The sequence below is a fragment of the Chelmon rostratus genome, chromosome 15 (genome assembly GCF_017976325.1).
Source record: "Chelmon rostratus isolate fCheRos1 chromosome 15, fCheRos1.pri, whole genome shotgun sequence".
Classification (NCBI taxonomy): domain Eukaryota; kingdom Metazoa; phylum Chordata; class Actinopteri; order Chaetodontiformes; family Chaetodontidae; genus Chelmon; species Chelmon rostratus.
The window spans coordinates 18,637,090-18,659,904 of record NC_055672.1 but is presented as its reverse complement, the minus strand read 5'-3'; the positions used below and the strand labels follow the sequence as shown (position 1 = coordinate 18,659,904).

At 43.0% G+C, this 22,815-nt stretch overlaps 1 protein-coding gene across 1 annotated transcript in view; it reads right to left on the bottom strand.

Annotated features, from left to right (window-relative positions):
- The window catches only part of rbks (ribokinase), a 36,304-nt gene that overhangs the window by 1,840 nt on the left and 11,649 nt on the right, over positions 1-22,815 (bottom strand). Inside the window, exons 3-8 of the mRNA XM_041953918.1 lie at positions 22,403-22,535; positions 21,307-21,370; positions 20,776-20,838; positions 19,610-19,774; positions 13,345-13,436; positions 7,364-7,552 (exon numbers count right to left, since the gene is read on the bottom strand). Of these exons, the coding sequence (XP_041809852.1) occupies positions 7,364-7,552; positions 13,345-13,436; positions 19,610-19,774; positions 20,776-20,838; positions 21,307-21,370; positions 22,403-22,535 (706 nt within the window). The remainder of the gene's footprint in view (positions 1-7,363; positions 7,553-13,344; positions 13,437-19,609; positions 19,775-20,775; positions 20,839-21,306; positions 21,371-22,402; positions 22,536-22,815) is intronic.

The window sequence follows — 22,815 nt, the reverse complement described above, 5'->3', positions numbered from 1 at the left end:
GAAAAACAAACAAACCAAAAACCCTGCTGAGTTTACTAATTGCCTTTCAAAGTCAGCTGAACAGCACATGGCTGCTGTAATCAGTCGTCAGTAGCTTCACCGTAACTGACAACAGCTCTGGATTTGGTTATCTGTGAACAGAAAAATCATCCATTTTATCTCCTCATCTATTGATAGAGATGGAATGTGCTGTCTACGCCCTGGAGGGGGTTAGTTGGAACTGGATGCCGGGGGATCGGGGGGGGGGGCTCACTGATGGGAAAAGGCACAATGGTATGTGGCGACACGCTCATGTTTAACCACAAATGGCCCCCTGACGCTGGTTCTCACAAGCCCGCTCCATTACTCATCACTGCGGCTCTCAATAGAGTTCACTGCACTCTCTTTTCTGAGCACCTCTGTAAACCCCCACCCCTCCCAACATCAGTCACCCTCCAACCTCAAAGTAACCCTTTTGTCAGGGGGAAGGCTGTCGGTTGTGCCGGGATGATTCAGTGTCACTGGGCGAAAAACAAAAACCCTAACCCTGATCCCAGCCGGGCAGAGGGCCGTGCCCTGTGATCGACGGGGCTCTCGGAACAGAGAGGGCCAAACAGGGTCCGTGGTGGACGGGGCGGCCTGAGGACACGGCCCAGACAACATGGATTTTGTCACGAGCACCTAAAGCATTCTTTGATGACCCAGATGATAGATACGAGCAATGTAGGAAGAAAAAAAGTGATCTGATTTGACATTTGAAAGGTCATTACTGCACCCCACCCCCACCGCGGTGCATGCCACTGGTGTGACTCCTGGAGAGATGCTGGAAAGAGTGAGATCAGAGCTCAAACATTTCACAGGCCTGGTGGATTTCCATGTTTAAAGCCATGGTGTGTTTATGTCTCCTGTCTGGTAGCAGGGCTGGGCTACAATACAGCCTGCGTTTGGAATTAAGGCTTTGGTGAAGCAGTCCCACTGGTTTGGCTCTGGCCCGTCTCCCAGTTCACACATTGCGGTTGAAACAATGACAGCACACTTGAGTTAGGGTTGATGCTTGGGAGCTGATGACCAGTGGAGCACCGGACAGCGAGGGGGTCAGTTTCAACAACTGGATTAGGTCATGGAAAATAAAACATTTCGGCCTTTACAGTCATGAGAGATACATCGTTCTTTTTGAACATGCCTCTTAATTTTTCTTTCATGGTTTCAATCACCAGTCAACTAATCTATGACTGAATCTCTGCCAAAACAACCACCTTAGTCTAGTCAGAAGACAATAGGGTGAGGCTGAAACACGTTTCTGAAAGCTAATACTAGTATTAAAGGCTAGACTTGTGCTGACAGTTAAAATCTGACAAATAGCATCTTGAAAATAGAATGAAAAATTAATTATTATTTATTCAGGGTGGGAAAAACCCTGTTTTGCATGACACTCAAGCATTTAGACGATATTTCAATTTCATACACATGAAATTTTTTTCAATTTTTATTTTTTATTTCAATGACCTGACTGAATTGTGGAGGAGATCAGTGTCTGTACTACAAAAACAACACAGACACACAAATAGCTGTAAACATTTGAATCTTATAAGCAAGTGATCACTGAACTGAAAAGTTTAATTTTTACTAAATACTTAATGTTGAAATAACTGAATTGTTAGCACTGAAACATTTTACTTTGAAAACCACTGTTTTGGACTGGATGTTGTCTCAATTCCCTCCTTTGAAATTTCCAGGCATTCATTCAATTGGTCATTTGTTGGAATCTAAAAATTCAAGTCGATAGATAAAATCAAATTGCTTAAACTGGATTGGTGTACATAATACCAAAACTTAAATGAAAAACTGAAAATGTGAGCGGCCCAGGATAATCAATTTACCTGAATGGAACTGCTCAGACCTTTCTTCTATTAAGTTGCATCACTATTAAGTCATATGATCTAAGATAATGGACACCTGAATTTTCTACCTGAATTCATGGCCCCAAAAAAAGATTTTGAAGTTGTTCAAAGTAAAATTACATTCTGGAATTTTTTAAGAGGGGAATTCAAATAACACAAATTCAGAATTCAAAATTTTGAGTGCTATAAATTCAGACGAATTTAAAGTTCAACATCTAGTATTCAGCAGCTATTTAAATTATATATAATTAGGTATTAATCATATTTAATTAAAGAACATTGTAATTATTATGGCCCATCTTTTCTTCCATACTGTAATGCATTATATTTCTGTCCAGCTGAATAAGTACACATGATGTATTTATTCCAAGTCCATTTCCTGCTAAAACAAGCTGTGAGAAGAGGAAAACTGTGCAGCTTTGTGAGGTGCAGTATGTGGCCTAGTTCAGCCAAAAAGGTACTGGAAAAAATATAGATTTCTGCACGTGTTTTCAAAATCCTTTGTTCAAACACGGTCCTCGCAGTCAAGAGCCCAGCAGGCAGCTCAGGTACAATATTTTTAATGTGTGAACATGAATTAGTATTTGCTATTACAAATTACACTTTGTAATGCCAAATTAACAATTATTATTGCACACGATTCGTAGCCCAAAATGCTGCATGTGCTTTGTTTTAGTGTACTGAATTAAACCTGCATGATTTTTCTGTCTCTTTTTGGGCAAACACAACACTGACATATCATCTTTTAAGCTGATATGGTGTACTATGGTGTAGCAAGGTTGCCTATATATGATAGATACAAAACAACATTAGCAATATTAAGTCCCTTTTTAACTCTGTTTTGGTCTCCGCTAACTCCTGAAGGACATATCTGGCTTTTTAGCCAAACAGTCCCTAACTGAGTTGTCTGGTGCTGACAGCTTTTGCCTATAAACAGCTGCCTGCTGCGGTTAGAAACCAAATTTATCAGAGCAGTGAGACTGAACCTAAACAGTAAACCAAAACAATGAGTTCAAAGATGCTGAAACGCTCCTGAGGGGAACTGAAGAACTCTCTGTGTGTTCGTCACTCTGAGGGACCCCTGATTATGGTGGGGGATGTCATTTTCTTGTAAACTAATCCATACCTAAATAAGTACAAAAACAAGACTTCAGTGTTTCAATCTGAACTTCAGGTCACGTGATGTAAGAGCCACCATCCAACCTTTCTACTGCCTTATTAACAACGGCTCCTTTCCTGAGACTGGCATGCGTCGCTACTGGATCTAGTGAAAGAGACTCAACGAGGCTGACAAGCGCTACCCCCTTCAGCCCCGCCACCGCTGCCCTCGACACAGTTTGGTGAAGGTTAGATCTGGAGGCCTGTCAATCAAGTGACACAAGTGCTTGCCGCAGATGAGCCGTGATGCTCTTACTACTCGTCTCCGTCCGCTGCGTCTCGATCTCCGAGCCGTTTCTCTGCCTGTTCTCCTCTGGCGCTCAGGCTGAAGTTTGAAATTAGGATGGCAGGTGTGTCTGCGAGAAGCTTACCAAATGAACAAAGTATGGTTTAGGAAGTTCTCTTCAGTTTGATGGTTTTTTTGTGTGACACTGCAATAAAAGCATGCGATCAGAGAGCCAGTGAACATTTTTGCTTCGTGTGAATGCAAGTACTTGCAGAAATCTCCCTGGGAACTTTTAGAATCTTAGATTCAGTTTAATTTGATCTATGAAAAGCATTTTCTTTTCATTTAGGACAGATTAAAATATTATTACATTAGAGTGAGTCATCTTTAGTCAATTGAAGACAACAGTAACAAACCTATAGCCACTGAAAGCTTTCCATTTGCTGCTACCAACACTTTTGTATCTGATAGGCTTTCACTGACAGAACTGCAGGGATGTGACCTTTTTTAATGCTTCTGACAGCAGCATGAGTGCTGTCTGTTTGGAATAAATAGAAGAAATACTGAATAGTTAACACAAGCACAAATAGCTGCCATGGCTGTACAGAGAAACAAAGGAGTGCATACAGTAACTCAGAAGTCCATCAGCAGAAAATCCAAGGACAAAGACAACAGTAGTGCCCACACGCTTTGATTGACAAGTGATCTTTGTAAAGTGCAGTGCAGAGACACCGCAGCAATGAAAACTAAGCACCAAAGACATACAAAAAAAAACCTACAGAAAATGCAGATCCATAAAGGGCTCCACACTGCATGTCTTTCATGCTCAGAGTCTGCTGCGCACGCTGAACCATTTGAGCCTCCAGAACCTGTGACTGTGTTTCTCACCCCGAGGCCTCCTGCGATCTTGACTCCCACCCCGATATGACAGATGGAGCTATGTGCCGTTAACTCCTGAAGCCTCCAGCCTTTGTCAATGAAAGGCACCCCGGGGAGAGCAAAGACCAACTGAGGGGCAGCGATGACTCACAGTGGCTTCCACGTCCGGAAGCTTCCAGTAAGGCTCGCAAACAGCCGCGGACTACTCGTCTGAAGCAAAGAGGGAGGAAGATGCATCAAAAACCACATTTAATTGGACCAATTAGGGCTCTCGCATCTTTGATCCATCCGCAGTGCTTTGTCTTAATCCTCTTTCACTCTTTTGTGCACACAACTGAGCGACATGGCTGCACTGGCAGAGGACTGGTCTAACATCTGGGTTTCTGAACAGCTGCTGTTGCGGCATGTGCAGTCCATTAGAACGTGGTGATGTGGCAGTTTTCTCATTGTGTCATGCTGACCCAAGGTTTGCAGGGTTGAGGAAAAGCAGTGCTCAGGAGGTATTCCCTTACCTTCGGCTTCCAGGAAGGAATCGTGCAATTGGTCCTTTCGTGTCTCCACTCATAGGAGAAGACTGGGAGTAATTTGACTGTCCAGACCCAGCGTTCAGCTGTAATGTCTGGTTTAGACAGCACTGTCTACCTTTCGCCCTACACAGTGGACCTCCCGGAGCAGTGGAAACCAAGGCCACCCAAGTCCTGCTGGGGCTAGAAGGCACTGTGTGTGTTTGTGTATGTGCGCTATAGACTCATCTAACTGTCCACACAAAACAGCCAAGGCTCTGATCTCAGCAAGGGAAGCCTGTACTCAATTTAAGACAAAGGCGAATGGATGAAGCGGGAGGGATGGGGGAGACCCGTAGATGAGTGGATTTGCTTTGTCATCCAGACTCCCCGACCCTGAGTCAGCCCATAATTGCTTGTGCTGTGAAAATGTGTTATTCAGACAGCTGCAGGAGGAGCAGATGATGAAATAGTCATAGCCAGGAGAAAGCTAAGCCATTTAGCAGCCATATCATTAACAGGGCTAGATCAATCAAAGAGAAGTCGAAACAAAGTGACGAAATGCGTCCAAATAAAAATGGTGAAAGGTGATTTTGTGGATCCGTTCTGATTAGCAGTGGGTCACGCCTCCCGTGGCGCCCAACTGAACAGTAGCCTAGCTAAAATAGTGAGAAACCGCAAGTGACTCACTGTGTTGATACTGAAGCATCGCAGCCTAGAATACGGCCTCAATTCACAGTCCGATACCAGCAAAACTGAAGCGTCACAGCAAGACAAATCCTGGTGTTGACAAACTCGGAGCCAATCTTTGAAAAACATTTCTGTCACTACTGCTACAGAGAAAACACACACACACACACACACACACACACACACACAATCAAAGCTGTAATAACACAAGAGGTAATCAGAACTAAACAGGCCTGTGTTTCCAGAACAGGCTCAGAGAAGTGAATAATGATCTTGATAACAACCTGTTGTTTTTTTCCTCTCTCCTCCAGTAAAAAAAAAGAGCCTTACTGGAAGAGGGATTATGATGTCCAAAAGAGTTTAACGCTCCAGAATTTATGGGCCCATCAAAGAACAGAAGGGAGAGGGGGGGGCAGGGTGAGAGAGAGTGTGTGCGGGGGGGACATGCAGCAGGCCCGACCACAGCTTTCTGCTGACTGATGCAGGCCCAAGAGGTGAGTCATGGGAGAGGAGGGGGGGAGGCTAGGGGTGGTGGGGAAGTTCTCCTGGGGGCTACTGGGAAACAGGGAGACTGAAGTTGGTGAATAAGGTGAATAAGTTATTTGTGTCTGCTTGGAAATGTGGGGGCACGGAGGAGGTCAGACAGCGTTCAAGAAAGCCAGACCTTTGTTCTTGAAATGCCAAAGTGACCTGTGCTAACAAGCTGCTGCTTAGGTCAGGCTGCAGTTCCTTTGGACTCTCTTTCTCCTCAATTTCACACTATCTGATGTGGGTTTCCTGTAAAACTGCATGCTTACTTACTTGCTATGCTGCACGATGAACAGCATTTGGAAATTATAGCACAGTAAAAGTACCTCGGGGAACTATTCACTAGAAGAATCCATTACACAAACAATTAAAATGCTTTAATAAAACCTGGTGCACGCAGAGAGGTGAGTAACACCTCCGTGCAATGACGTACTTGCTCGGCAGAGCACATGCCGCGCGAACAGCTCAGAGACAGGAAGTGCAAACATCTAGCCGAGGCCCCTGTGACGAAAGCGAGCCACGGCCGGTGTGAAATGAGTCAGGCGACGCCGGTCTCTTCAAGAGATCAGAATCACAGAGGGGAAACACTGGTCACCACATCCCCATTGATCTTGAACCGTTCCACTTGAGCAACAGATCTGAAGCCCCACAACAGCTCAGGAGTTCATTCAACTATGATGAATGGGCAGATAAAGAGCTACGTGGGACAATGCTTTGTTATGGAACAGAGGATTTCCTGTGAAAGAATCTGTTCCTCTGTTACTGCTGTAAAGGACGCGTTTAAAAGAAATTCCTTCTAGCGTCTACACTGTGTAATTTCCCCCATGTTAACGACGTCTACATCTTAACCCCCCCCCCACAAATTATTGATTTACTATCATAAAGGAAAGGAAAACCGCAAATGCCCAAAACTAAGGGGCTAAAACAAGGATTGTATGGTGTGTTTGCTAGAAAAATGACTTTAACTATTAACAGATTATCAGAATAGCTGCTGATTCATTTTCTGTCAATCAAATAATCAACTCATTGTTTCCAAGTATTGGACAAATGAAAAATTTGACCTGATTATGGCCCTAGATGAAAAGCTAATGGGTTACCGAAGCCATTGCAATTCATCCCGAGGTGAAAATTAATGTCTAGACTGATCATTTAATTCACCAAGAAAAATTCACAATTCGTTAAAAAAGACAAATGACGTGGTGGTGCCAGAGAAAAAGTCAGTGGATCATCAAAGTCAGTAGGATTGAACCTCTGGGAAACATGAATTTCTGTACATACACTAATTCAATAGCAATCCATCTGATAGTTGTGCAGATATTACAGTCTGGACTGATCAGTAGACATTGCTGTCTCTAGAGCCATTGCTGCTATCTTGGCTAGCCATGCTAAACATTCTCTAGTTCAAGCTAATGCTAATTTGATGGTGTTGTTTCATGGACTGAAATGACCAAGTGAACAGCTGAAAAAATAAGGACCACAGTACACAAATGCATGCTTACCGTAGTGTCCACTGGGGCGACCGCAGTAGTTGGTACATGTTTTGAGATAGATTCCTGTGCCTTGAGCACCACACAGCCTTGGGGTCCCAGAGTAATGATGACTGACCCGCAGCCTCGCTTCTGCAGCTCCTGTGCGGCCCGACGTGCCTCCTCCACATCAGCCACTGAGGAACCAGTCAGCAGCTCGGCCTGTGTGGAGACAAAGTACAAGAGGAGCAGAGGTATGACAGTGCAGACGTGCAGCACTGTATAATCACAGAACACACTCCTCATTTAGGCATTCATCTCATTTAGCATAAGATGATAATGGGACACTATTTCTTCTAGACTAGTCTCTTTTTTTTTTCTTTTCTAGGTCAGGGAGCCAAGTTAATCAGAGGTTAGGCATTAAATTAAAGATATGGCAAAACCAGTAGTAGTGTGGGATGCTGAGAGGATAAATAAAGAACTGCATTATGGAAATTCCCCAAGGCCAAAACCCTGTATCAAGGACCGCGTGGAACATGCAAGATATCAAGCTTTCATTGCCTTTAAAATAAATCAAAGCTAAAAGGTTTGTCCGTCTAACGAACACAGTTGAGCACATCACAATAATTTAATATGTCCCTAATTAGTGGCGTTTTACAAGGCTTTTGCTTACTTGCTATAGTTTACTGTTTTGTATTAACAGTTTTGGGATGAGTCAGCGCTTAATTACACACTGACCGTGGTCAGACAGCCTCATAAAACACACTCGGTCTGTTAAGGATTTGCAGGATCCGTCAGCAGTCTGCGGGCCAAACATTTTCAAAGAGTAGATCCTCTTGACTGTGCTGGTTCATCTGGCTCCAAAATGACTAAACAGTGACAAAGCAAGACTCTGCAGCTGATGTTTGAGGAACTTCAAGGAAACTCGGAACCGCAGCGGCGCTCTCCAGAGTAAGTGGCACCTTTGATACAGATGAGCCACAGCGTTGTTCCCTGGTGTTTAAAGGCAACTGCACGGCAAGGCCATCTGCAAGCATGGCCGAGGCTTTAGAGAGACATTTACGGGACATCTAATTTATGTGACACCAATCCTTCTAAGGTTAAACACTATCACATACTGCCCATTTTTGTTGACTGGCTAAAATTACTTGCTCAGACCTACTTGGCATGCAATCCATCCTCAGTCTTAAAAAAAAGGCTTTGGCTCACTTTTCAAGAGCTCCACGTTTCATTGTGCTCGACTGACTCGCTAAATTATTCTCTTTGAACACAAAAATGCCGTCCTCACATACATGGTGCACATGCCCATTCCTCAAACTACAGACGCCTCACATTAGCACGAGTTTCTGTGCTTATTACTATGAAACGTGTCTGCAGCATTTGTCTTTATGTTCCCTTTATGACGTTCAGAACTGCTAATGACTGAATTGTGAGGAAAAAAAGGAAAAGAAATGCAACTGCTTTCCCTTTGATGAAAGTCAAAACGTTACCATATACTGTCCGTTAGAGCCGTGTAAATTGTAGCTTAATGCTAAATTCTTTTCAGCATTATTGTATTTGAGATGCTTACAGTAAACTTACAAGTGATAGATTTAGTCGAGGTTTGGTGTCTGGAATAGGAACAGTGGCTGTTAATAAGTTACTGTTTGACAATGACAACTTTATTTGGAATGAAATGATTGAACCTCAGTGCTAAGCGTGCACGATGCTGCGACGCACTGACGAACTCCCTGTCAGGTATTGCCCGGATTGATTCGGATGTTTCATTCTGTGTGTTCTGTGAGAGTTTTCAGTATATCCTTCTGCAGATTGATTTGATGTGTTGATCGCTTGCTTGTTCTCCCTCGCTCTCTCCCCTCTCAGCCCTTACACACCTCCACACACAGACTGATAGACACAGACGTACACATGCACTCAGTATATGGTAGAGTGTCTATTTATACTCCGGGTAATGTGCTAAATTTTGTTTTGCTTTTGCTTTTTTTGGTCTCAAATGGCTCATAGCAAACTTGCATGAGCGTTGACTGTACACTCTTGTTTTCTTGTTAGTCACTTGTTCTCTCTGTGTAGCCTATCAAATAAACATTTTATCACTGGATTGCAATAATATGGTTTAAATTATTTTATATATAGTATTAGTTATGCTTTTATCCTGTTGTAACCAAGAGAAAACAATCTCTTTATGTCTTTCAAGGATCACATTTTGTTCACAAAACCACATGTGGAAAAATGTAAGTGTTAAAAAAAAACAAACAGTGACAAATAGTTTTCCTCATGAACTAAATGAAGTGTCTCATTGTGGACTTTCCCTTTAATTTGCTGCAGCAATTGGAGGCCTATAATCAAGTTGCTCTAAAAGCAGTAGCAGTATGGAAAACATACACACATTACAGAAATCACAGCACATTCCTTGTTACGTTATGCTGCTCTCATGCTTCTATGTGCGAGATCCCTTTCTGATCTGCAGATGATAGAAATGTGGATCCATTTTGGCACGTGAGGTCCTCAGGTGGACATCAAAGATAATTCCCCTCACTGTAAAGCACTTCAGCGTAGTATGTGGGCTGAGGATCAAAGAGGGCCTGCACTTTGTCTTCCTTAAGCCCTCCACCTCGCCTTTGCCTGAGCATGGTACAGTGAGACCACACACACACAAACACACACACACATAGGTGGGACAGCGTGTGTGCCAGCTATAACCCCACACGGGAGGGTCAAGGCACGGCTCACGCTCGCGTTGAATAGGGGTCTGAGGATCCGATCCCCCCTGCTTTTGTGATCTGTCAAAGTGAACAATGACCTTGGACAGTTCAAAAATAAACCACAGCGTGTATCTGTGCTTTCAGAGCCCGCAGCCACCCCGGTGCTGTCGGATGCCAAGAGAGAAAAAGAGCTGTTTTGTTAGTCATCAGCTTCACACCAGGGCAGGGAATCAATCTACCTCCCTCTGTGTACAAGAATATGAGAAAGTTGAATTACGTCTCTCTTGCTGTCTGTGAGTGTGTGATACACACACAGTCATCTTTCCATTACTTTTGGGGACATTCCAAAGACTTAGATGAATTTCCTGGAGACTTACCCTAACCATAACCATACGCACTACTTGCCTTATCCCAACTCTTACCCGAACCTTAACCCAAGTCCTCTCACCCTAAAATTTAATGATTTATGTTATGGGCCCCCCGCAAGTCTCCACAACGTGACTGTGTACACAGATGTATGTCCCTGCAATGTGACACACACACACACACACACACACACACACACACAGACCTTCTAAAAAATCAAAAACAAACGCAGTATAAAGCTGTTGACACGGTGGGTGTATTGAATGTATGTTTCGGCATATCGCCAAACAGTGGAAGTGATGTGCTGTCATTACAGTCATTTTGCGTGTTTACATTTATGATGTGGAGTTTCACTTTTCACTTTTCACTTTTTTCACACAGTGTTTAGATTTGCAATTCAAGTGGGTTTTTCAACTTTCTCACCTAGTTATCTACTTACTGACAGCATGAGTAAATCTTGTTCCTATAAATGAGTAACTTTATCTTATGTTGGTATATTTAGAGGCTATTTCACATCGCTGTATTTTCTTTGCATACATTTACTGATTATACTGTAAATGATGTCTTTACAACCCTGATTCCAAACAAGTTGGGACGCAGTCTAAACCTTAATAAGAACAGAATGCAATCATTTGCAACTGAATTGTTTACCAACAATGGTTTTACAATGTGTTCCTGAGTCCATGTTGTAATATTCTTTATACAATCATGTTTCACAAACTGCTGAACCTCGCCCTGTCCTGAACCTCTCAAATCTGATTATATGTACAGCAAGCAGCAAGTAAAGAAATGGACCATTATCAAATAAAGCTCCTCATTTAAAAGAACAAGATTAGACCAACTGGAAGTAGTTTTGAGGCAAAAGAAGAATTACATCCATTTCAAATCTAAAGCATGAATACAGCAAAAGTCAAATACTTCCTCTTATGAGATATAAAAACGATTTCAACTTACTGCAGCTATACATTTTTGTGCCTCTGGCTGGTGTCTTTACATGAGGTGATGAGAGTCATAGGTACAGTAGTATTTAAGGCCAGTCACTGCAATGTAAGTATATTTATTATACTGTAACTGATCGCCATACCATCCTGTTCGAAATTATTCAAGAGGCCCGTGTGTTATGTGTCAAATATGTATCATAAGTTATGACACGATTGGAGATTATTTAGTATATATGAAGTTTAAAAAACTAATTTAAAAGCTGACTAGAAGAGGAATTTTTTCCAAAAAAAATCAAGGCACACTGCTTTGTAAAAGTGCAAATATTTGAAGACTTGTTTGTGGCTACATGATTAACGGAATTCCTCTGGCTCAAACAACCACACGCACCTATTCTATAACCTGCTTCAGTCAAGCATGTGATCATTTGTGCCGTCAATGGCCCACATGCTACACCAGGAACAATGAAAACTGTAAATATCAGAGTAATAAAAACTAAATTCACTTGAAACAATATACAACATGTAATCTCCACCAAAAAAGACGGGCCTTGTTTTTAAATCATGTAGCCCTGATAATAATGGCCTCGCGTACTTGATAAATCTATCCCACCCAGGGATATGTTAGTGTTATCTCCACCCCTGCATAATGCATAATATATAAAATGACTGTACCTCCATGACCTGACACTCTTTAAAAAAAAAAAAAGAGAGAGAAGACATGTTGCGCTTTCGTCAACTCTCCCTTTCATGTCCCCACACCTGGCTTCAGCTTCTCTCCACCCTGCATCACCACATCAAATAGAGGCTTCCAGGCAAACTCACATCCACTTTATCCCCAAGGGGGCGGCTGACTCAGCCAGAGTGCACATCTGCTTTGTTGTTTTTACTACGATTCCCATCTGTCCCTGGCCCCCGTCGCTTATCTGTCATCACCTGACAGTCAAAACATGAGGTGCCATGACACGAGTTTTTACCGTAAAAAGGATGGCGAGATACTTGTTTCCCTCTTCATGCCAGAGGGTTTACATGTATCGCTGAAGGCTGCAGTGAGGTTATTGATGTGCTGGCGGGGGTCACGACCCAGGAGGCACGGCTGAATCACTTTGAAAAGGTGTGTGTATGTGTGGGTGCTCACAACATCTCCAACCTCTGATCTCTCCCAGAAGCTGAGAATAAATATTCCTACCTGTACGTGACTCTGCTGCACGAGTCTCCCAATGTTACCGAGTGATGACTCGACACATTTACACTGCTGCTTGTACTGATTCTAACAATCATGATTTGTTTGCCCATTCAGCTAGAAGCCTTTCTAAAACCATATATATATATATATATCCATCAAGTGCATATCTAAGTTGCAAAGATCTTGTTTTAAAATGTGTCAGATGGAAACATCAAAAAGTCAGCTGGAGACAAAATTTTCAAGCCATCATTAGCTTAATTAGCTAGATAGCTACAGCTGACAAATCTTCGAGCGACACTTCATTTCAGACAGCAAATTGACTGTGGCTGGCTAAAAACACTGAGAGCCCATTGTTTCAAAAAATAACCACGAATCTGAATGGTAAATCTGCCCACTACTTCACAGCAAAGTGCATATGTGCTGTGTGAGAGCAGAAAGCTGGTCAACCCACAATGCTGCCGTGTAGGACTGGTTTCAGTTTTTTGTTTTGCTCCGTTGTTTTTGCGAGTATATGAATGTGTGAGAAAGCCAGAGTTGTGTGAGCAAGCAAGAAATGCTGCTGTGATAAATGCGTTAGAAAGTGAAGACATTTAGGCTGGTCCTCACGTTTGGACAGACCTTCAAAGGGCTTAGACCTGATTTTAAGTGTTAGAATTAGGTTTAGGTTAAGGTCAGGGCTAGGTTAGGGTTAGGCATTTAGTTGTGAGGGTTAAGGTTAGGGGAAGGGACTGGGACTGTGTCAATGAGTGTCCTCACATGGATCGAAGTACAAATGTGTGTGTGCGCGTGTGTGTGTGTGTGTGTGTGTGTGAGATCAATCACCTCAGACTCATTACAGCAAAACACATCAGAGGCTCTGTAGAAACCTGCATCCAAGTCAGGAATGGCGGGCGCTGGGTTGAATATTGTCTTTACTGTAACAAGAAACCAGGCAGTGATCCATTTTATTGACCACAGTGAACAACACAATCTGCAGGTCGCTCAGAATAACATGCAATCATTGACAAGATTTCCACAAAAATCATTGTTCTCAATAACACACCCAGCTATGGTTGTCAGCTTGCCTTTAAAAGAATACAATTTTGACAATGTCCCTCAGTGACACATTTTACAATTGTGTAATGTTTCTTTTCCATTTGCTGAGCTTCACTGTCAAGGTCTGGCATTACCTTAATTAAACTTTCAATGGGAACAAAGGCTAGCGGGCTACCACTGGGGATTGCTCTCGCAGGCAAAGCTCAAGTGGATAAGCTGCTATAAAAAGACACATTTTAAACGATTAAATTAGCATTCCCCGAGAAAAGAACACTGGAGAGAGAGAGAGAGCTGGTGGAAACAGCCTCACATCCTGTAGCTGTTAGCGGTGCGCTGTAACCTCTGCAGTTTCAGGATTGTGAGTGTGGAAAAGACTCAACATGAGGTATATAACCCTATACAGCCTATGTGTGTCAGTGTGTGGGTGAGATGAGTTGTGACCCTTTCTGTGTATGTTGAGGAGCACAGGAGAGGGAGGGCGCGAGAGAGAGCAAGAGTGTTTGTCAGAAGTAATCCTCTGTACGTGTTGCACATCACTGTCTTATGCATATTCATGAGCACAGAGCATTAATGCATCTAATACCATGATTTCTGTGTATGTGTGAGGATAAGCCCAGCTTGACGAAGCGATTAATTCTGATATCTCTGTGTATGAAATAAAGCCTCATGCGAGTGTGCGGCGTGTGTGTTTGCGAGGGAAATATATGTTCAGCGTTGGTGACATCAAAGTCTGTTGCGCAAAAGTGTGTGCCTAGTTGCTGTGTGTGTGTGTGTGCGCTCGTGTTTGCGTGGGCACATAAGAGAGCAGCTGCGTGGGTTTGTGCAGGGCTTTGGCCACCTGGCGCTTTGAGGTGGATGCTGGGCTGCTCGCGAGTAAAAGTGGAAATAATGTCTCCCTCTTTCAACACACACACACACACACACACACACACACACACACACACACACACACACACACACACACACACTGTACTGTATGGATACCCACATGAGCCACAGCCATGTTACCAAAAAGTGACACTGGTCTCTCTCTGACTCTTCTCTGTCTGTCAGCCGAACGCCTCAGCTTCCATCCCTTCGATATCTTAAAATCAGCTCTCTGTATCTGTCCTCATCTCCTCCTTCACTGAACTTCGCTGTTTCAAACTCTTCTTTACAACTTAAAGGACGATGAAACAACAAAGTGAGACGCTTGTTCCTGTATTGCTCACAAACAATGCGACAACACACATCGTGTCAGCTTAAAGGTTGCGCTGCCATTGAACACTACACCTGTGCGAGCTGCTTTGACTACAACTAGCAACCTCTCTACCCCGTCTGCGCCCCTCGCTTCCAAACCCGCTGGCTCCTACTGGAGATGTGAATCTTTAAAAATGGGTCACAAACATAAAACCTTTATGTTCAGTATGTAAGCAACCTAAAACTCCACGAGAAGTCATCGAGATGCTCAGAATCTTAAAAGCTTTGAACATAACAGTCTCATTGTGACTGAGAAGACTCAGTCTGCTGATGAGGACTGTGTGACACACTCCAGAACAGTTAAAGGTACGCCTCCATTCACTCTGACACAGAGGTGGTGAATCTTCCGCTGAGGGAAACCTCTTGGATTTTCAAATTTGATGCTTTTGTATATCTGTGTCTAAATGAAGAAGCAGATTTTTATCCCTTTTTAGAAACGTGGCCATACTGTAGTGTACTGCTTGCACTCATTTGTATTGACTGTTATTTCATTACCTTGATCATATTCAGATTTTGATATTGCTACTGTACAGCTTGTTTTCTTTGTCCATTTGTCCTTTTCATTGTCTGCATCATTTCATTATTAACATTATCTCCACCCTGACAACGACCCTGTGAGATCCAAAAATCTCACTTGATTTGAGAGTAATCGTTTTAATTTTAGAGCAAAAACAGAGTGTAACAATGTGCTCCTTATTGCATAACATTTGGCAAACTGTGCAGTGCATCTGACACTGAATTATCTGAAGAAAGGTTGACCTGAAGGACAGGCAGACTGGAGGACAGAGGAGGACATCTGATTATTTTCTGACTAGAGTTTATTATGATTGCTTTCGGTCACATCTGTGAGGAGAGAGCTGCTGTTCACCAGGAATAAAAAGTACAAGGGAGAGGAGATAGATAAATTGCCTGGCTTATATAGCCACAATTAATTTGTCTTTCAACCAGTTTAAATTTAGTTCATCTTAGTTTCGACCCCTCTTCATCTACCTTTTCTCCTTGTCTGCCTAAGAGTGCCTGAACATTTCTTTTCTGTCGCCACTGCATTCCAATTATGATAAATGCATATCACTCCCACTCCCCTTTACAACCACTCAGCAGTTTTTCTGTCTCTACCTCACCACATTTTCCCCATGTTCTTCAGAAGCTCACATGCATGTTAAACATGTCATGCATATTAAGCACGACAAAGCGATGCATGTGTACTCGTTTCTGATTACGTAAGCTCGATTATGCCGTTAATTGGAGTGATTGTCATAAAACATGTGGAGTACTTCAGCGGTATTAACAGACGCACGTGTAAACAGGATAACTGGCCGAGGCATGTAAAAGGTTTATTCATGCTGTACTCTGACTATTGTCAACAATCATATTATTATTTGTAGCTGTGAACAGAACTAGTGGGAACGACAATGGCGTCTCCTCATTTGCTATCTGTGGCATGACCACAGTGTTTGCGTCAAACGTGTTGCTTCAGCTCTGATGTCAAATGCATAGGCGCAGTGCTCATGAAGTATACATGCAATAAGACTGCAGAGGATGGAAGTTTATCAATATGCACACAAGAGCAGCTTGTGTGAAATCCCTTATGCACTGATGCATGAAGGAATCTGCCTCTCTGATGCAAGGAGCTGCTACTGTGGACGTAACATTAACCGGGGTGTCGGTCTCAGGTTGCTTTGTTTTGCTCTCCAGGTGTTAGTGAAACCACACACACACACACACACACACACACACACACACACACACACACACACACACACACACACACACACACACACACACACACACTCACAGCTGCTGGGACAGATGTGGTAAGACTGGGATGTGTGCATACTGAGTCACGTCTGGCAGGAGAGTGTGTGTGCGTGTGTGTCATGACTCTGTTTTTTTTTTTTTTTGTTTTTTTTTTGCACAGAGGTTCAAAGTCTGGTCGCACATGTGCTGGATGAGCAGCCAGAATATTTCAGAAAGTACAAAAACACAGCAGTTTGTTGCTGTGGTCGATTTAGGAGGAAAGGTGGATGGAAAACAAGGGCAGAGGGAAAACAGAAGAAGACGGAGATCACACACACACACAAACACACACATGCACGCGCACGCACACACACATATGCACACACACAGAGACACACGCACACAAAAGAAATGAGTCATCAGTGAGTATGTGAAAGGGCTTTAAGAGGCTCTAATTGCATCTGATGAGAAATATAAAAGCGGCTTCTTGCTCAGACAAGGAAGAGGGGGAGGAAGACGGGTGAAGACGGAAGAAGAAAGAAAGAGTGAAACTACACAACTCCTACCATTTCCTCACTTCTTATAATTAATTTAATTCCATTAACTTCTCAATATTAAATGGTAGATGGCAATGAATTACGCACATACATATGTTTTCCTCTCCAATAATTACACACATGGAGAAATAACTCTTTCATAGGTTATCTTGACAAGTGTTTCTGAGAGCTGGCATCTACAGTACGTGTGGCTTGATGGTGACATTTGCGTAATCTGAGCGGCGCTTCACCCCCGCGTCATTAAATCCTCACCACCAAACCCATTAACACCCATTCTCTCTAGAGAACTCCATTTACGCAATGCTCTGGTGCGGCAGCGTCGAGGTGGCATCCTTGCCAAGCGTCTTTGCTCGCATTGCCTCTCTCCTGGCGCAGCATGCCGAGCCTAATCCCGTGGTGCGGTCGACACGGTGAGGGGGGGGGGGGGCTTGGGGAAAGAGGGTGGCGCTCGGCGAGGCCATCTGGGTATCCCATCTGCAACATGGTTATGGCTGCGACTCTTTCGTTCTGGCAGCCGGCGACAAGCGATTACCGACGACAGGCCCTGATGACAGGGGCGAGAGGCTCCCCAGACGTCTCGAATGACGCGAAGGCCTGCTAATAATAGGATGCTGTTAAAGATGATGAGCTCAGTAACCTGGTTATCTCCAAAAAGGTGGAGGGAGGAAGGGACGGATGGAGCCTGGTGATATAAAATAGGTTTCGATAATGCAGAACTGCAAGGATACTGTTGGCTTTTTGTAATGCGTGTAAAGACACGAGCAGGGACACAGAAAACACTTGTGAAAATATTACATTTGTCCACTTCTAACACTTTACTTGATAAAGTGATATGAGTCAGTGGTAAGCCTCTCTCTAAAGAGTGGAGGGAAGTGTAAATGTGGAATAAAAACAAACCAGTCACATGACATTCAGACATTTAGATGCATCTTCTCATCCTCCACTGTTTTTTCTATCCTAAAAAATGGCACTGTCACTGGAGACCTTGAGGGATGTTCAGGTTTCATAAACCCACATTTAAAGTAAGGGTATACTTGAAATAAACTAGTTTCAACTTTGTCTCAAGGCAAAAGTGTTCTGCTGGATGGACTTGAAGATGGAGGGGAAAGCCTGTTGTCATAGGTGGTGGTGCAAGTCTGTTATACAGCAATATCTATGGCTAAAATTAGCCACCAAAAGCTACTAGTCATAACCAGACCAAGTAAGGATGTAGTGGCTAAACCTCAGAGTGTACTGAATTGAGCAAGAGAATGTTTTATTGCTTATGAACTGAAGTTTTTGTTTGCAATATATATATCTTCACATGAATTCCTGTTCTCCTAAGATACATTGATTCCATCTAAATCCTCTTGTTCTCCGCTGATAAGCTTGTTCGTTGCTGCATGTATTGGTTTACACCCGTCAGAGCGCCAGCCTTACACTCTGGCATTGGTCAGAACCACGTTATCTAAGCCTGTTGATTGGCTAGCCTGGCAAACTTATGTCTTCCCATTTGTTGTCTGAATTCATACTGCAGTTAAATAATTGGCTGCTAGGAATGTCCCAACAGAATGAGGAATTATTTGCCCCTGATAAAATTTCCTTTCTTCTCTCTTTAGCTAAAGTAAATGTGTAACAATAAATTTGTATAAAAACTCATCTCAGGTCTGCTGTGCTTACAGAAGGTGTAGTGTCAAGTTAGCCAATGAGTAAGCTCCAGCAGAGCAGCTCACCTGGCCAAAGAGGAGCAGGCTAGACAAACAGGGTTGTGCATGACGATTAAGACAGAAGCAGTGTGTATAGTCATAGTTTGGCAAAAAATCTGCGGGTTTGTAACATACTGAGCACACAGATGGCCAGCAGACAAGTGGATTATGTTGCAGAAGTGGTTTGAGAAGTTTCTGTGGACATTTTGATACTTTTTTGGACACATTTTCTTCCTTCGTCACTACTGGGATCCATTGAATGAACCATGAATCCACACTGACCGCAGCCCTCGTTGTCACTTAGGAGCAACTTATGCTCAAGACAACATGGGATGAGTGTTTCAAAAGAAAGACTTTGACAGAAAGAATGGTTGATGTATCACTTAAAGGTAGAATGTGATCCAAATATATATATAAAAAAAATCTGCAAACAATCCCATGCTGTTTAACAGATCTTTCAACACACAAACCAACATAAAACAACATTTTATGCTGTTCAAGGTTCGGTTAACAGATGAGGAAGAGGCACTCATTGTTGAAAATACCCAAACTGGCCTTTTATCTAAAAGTTTAACTCTTCTACTATATATGTGAATAAATACCTGCCACTTCTATGGTCAAACAAAGGACTGATTGAACCTTGAAAGACCAAAGTAACCACAGCTGGTGACAATAAAAAACACAGTTAATAAAATGCAAATGGTACTTAAGACTGGCATTAGGAAAGGCTTTTCTCCTACACTTAAGAATGGATCGTTTTCTCTCTGACTTCAGAAGAACCTGCACATGTTCCACAGACACACCATCACATACAATGCACTGATATTCACTGACCTTTGTTCTCCTGAGCTATGCGAAGAGTCTGCAAGGATGTCTGCGGGCTGATCTCCAGCTGGCACACCAGCACTTTTGCACGACTGATAGCTGGAAGAGCTTTCTGCAGCTCCTCACTGCCCAGCAGCATGTTGGCACCGGCCACGATCACGATGGCATTCTCACCTGCCAGTAGACACCAAAAGAGACGCGTGAACGGCCACTGTGTGACGACTTCGAGAATCCATGGGAACGCTCTAGCTCATAAATAGGGATCAACTGGGGAGAAACTTTTGTGACTTATTGCACATTTTATTTTTACACTACATTAGAATGGTAATATATCAACCTGTCATTTGGCAAGAACATCGATAATATGAAGCAGAAGTTTTCATCAAAATTTTAATGCAAACTGTAACCGAATTTCGAGAAAAAAAATACGCAAGAAAATGCAAATGAATGTGAATGTTCCATCCAGAAGTTGGGCCCTTCAAGAAAAACAGTTGGCGATACAAATTTCCCAGTTGGGAGCCATGAAACCATTGCAGAAGAAGAGTCCAAACTATTTGGCGATATTTTTACATTTCTTCTCTTTGGTTTGTTGTTCTTGGTGAACATTTCTTCAATCAAGAAAAGCACTAAACATGTTTGAATTAATTTACCTTTTCACACTAATGCATAATGTAATGTGCACATTGCTTTATGGGTTACTATTTCTTAATTGCAATCTTTCAATTAACCACTTTCAGTTAGACTTCTGTCATCTTTGAATTTAAACATTTGAGGATGTACTTTTCTGGCTGTGTTAAATGCTAGAAAGGGGGTGCACATCCAAGAGGGAATCCACATGTCATGGCCTGACTGCATGTGCTATGTGACAGAAATTGCTCTCCATGAGGAAAGCCTTGGATTGTAGCTGATTGGACCCAGTGGATACTCAGCATGGTTTGGTGCACTTAAGCTTTTGTATATGTGAGAGTGTGTGTGTGTGTATCCGGTGATTACAGCCACTTGAGCAATGGTGAGTCAATGGCAGTACTGAATACACGGGTGTACAATGTGTGTGTGTAGTAGCAGTAGTGAGAAAGAGTGTGCCGACAACACACGGCCACTCTTGGTTGTGTGTGCGCCAAGATCATTTCTAGAACTCCCAGAGCTTTTAGGATCTTGGTGGCAAAAGCATTTACCTGCATCATTGACAATGATGGAGGCAGCTCCTGTGGCGGCAACAGAGGTCTGCTCTACAAAGTCTGAGACGGAGAGAGAAGATGGACGGTGGGAAACAGAGTTTGAAAAACATCCATTGTGTGTCTGCTCTGCAAAAGAAATGAGTTGCTTTGCTTTCTTGACAGCATAGCTCAAAAATTTAGACCAATTTTCAAGCACCTTTGAAAAACAAGCTGTCATAATAACCACTACTAATTGTTTGACGTGGCTCAGGTTATCGCTTTTTGGCTATGGAGAGACAGGCCACAAACACCTTCAGTATGATACAGAATGTGCACAGAGAACAACCTTTTAAAAACAGCTTTATTCTTAACAAATCCAAATGGTTCAACAATCATTACTCATACAGAAGCGACGTATATCCAAAAGCCTTGAGTAACTAAAAAGACAAAATACACACTCAAAAAATAAAAGTGAATGGGAACTTTTTGCAATGCAACGTGGAAATGGAAACCAATTTGGCATATCATGCAAAAACCCCTCTATCTTACCTGTGTGTACACCATTGTCCTTGAAATTCTGGATGTAATTGTCTCCAAAGAAGTCTTTACCAACCTAAAAAAGATTGAAGGCAAAACGATAAAACAACAAAGAGAGTCAAGCAGGGTCAGACTTGGTTAGCGGCAACTTTTGAAAAGTGGTATATTCAACCCTCAGTTGGGTTGGATTTTCGTGTGCCCTGCCAGCATACTGGCATGGTGCCGCCGCCGAAAATGTGCAAAAACGAACACACAAAGTCAACAAACGCACACACGCGCAAACACACGACCAGCTGCGCCAAGCCTTCAAGACACGATAACCCCACCTTCACGCCTCTTCATGCCCACCTCGCCTTCGTTTTCTTTCCCTCTTCCCCTGATCCGCACAGGGATGTCCACATCTGTAGCTACTTTGGGTTGTGGAAGGGGTCCCCACCTTGCCCCAAGGCACCTACTTCGAACCCACGCTTTCCAAAAAACGTGCCAAAACGCGGGCACTTCTAGCTGGCTGTTATAGTGGGTTGGGCTGGTATTGGCTGCTTGGCCCCATTCTCTTTGAAGAGCGGCCTTCCGTCTTGGATGTTTTTGACAAGCCCGGGTGTCTATTTTTGGGTTCTCCCCATGCCCGGAGAGCTCCTCCCGCACTGGGTTGTTATCGATTGGGCCTCTTTGTTCTGACAGAGGTGGGGCTTCAGTGCTTTAGTGCTCAGGTTGAAAGGCCACACTGAGCTTACTGATTGGAGACTCTGGGTTGTATGGTATGGGAATAGGCTTGTTTGAAGGCGTGCAAGCGTGGGTGGGCGTATGCATGCGGCACGGTATTGATCAAGACAAAATGAGGCATGGAGAGTTGATGTGGTGAAATGACTGAAGTGTGAACGAAGCTATCAGGTTTTTGAGAGCTGTTAACTAGTTGAAGGACTATGGTAGCTGATGGCTGATTATTTGTACTTGAGCAGGATGTGGATGAGCCAAAGATTGGGCAAGCAAAATAACTTTTTACTGACATGCACACATTCATGTTAGGATCCAAACTAAAATGCACTGTGACACAAACTCTACAGCACAGCAACAGTGTATGGCTGCAAACTTGATTCTGGTTTCTTACCTTGCTGACCATAGCGGTTTTGGCCCCCAGTCTTGCAGCCTGTATGCACTGGTTAGCTCCTTTCCCTCCAAAGCCAATGAAGAACTTGTGACCATGGATGGTTTCTCCGGCTTTGGGCAACCTTGGTGCCTGGCTGAGGGAAAAACAAAACAAAACAAAGAAAACAGCCAATGAGCACAATTTTAAGGAGTACAAATTCATATTTCAAAGAACCTCGCTGGATTTGGGAGATAAAAAGCTAAGATTCCTCTCCTTAAAGGAATGCTTTGCTTGGATTTTCAATCTGTATTTACTTTTTCCATCCCAACAGTCTCTTCACACTGCAGATTGAAGTTTTGAAAATTTCCATCAGACTTTGCAAATGCTTTATTTGCCATTGTGTTCTACATTGAAAACTAGGAGTAAAGGGAGAT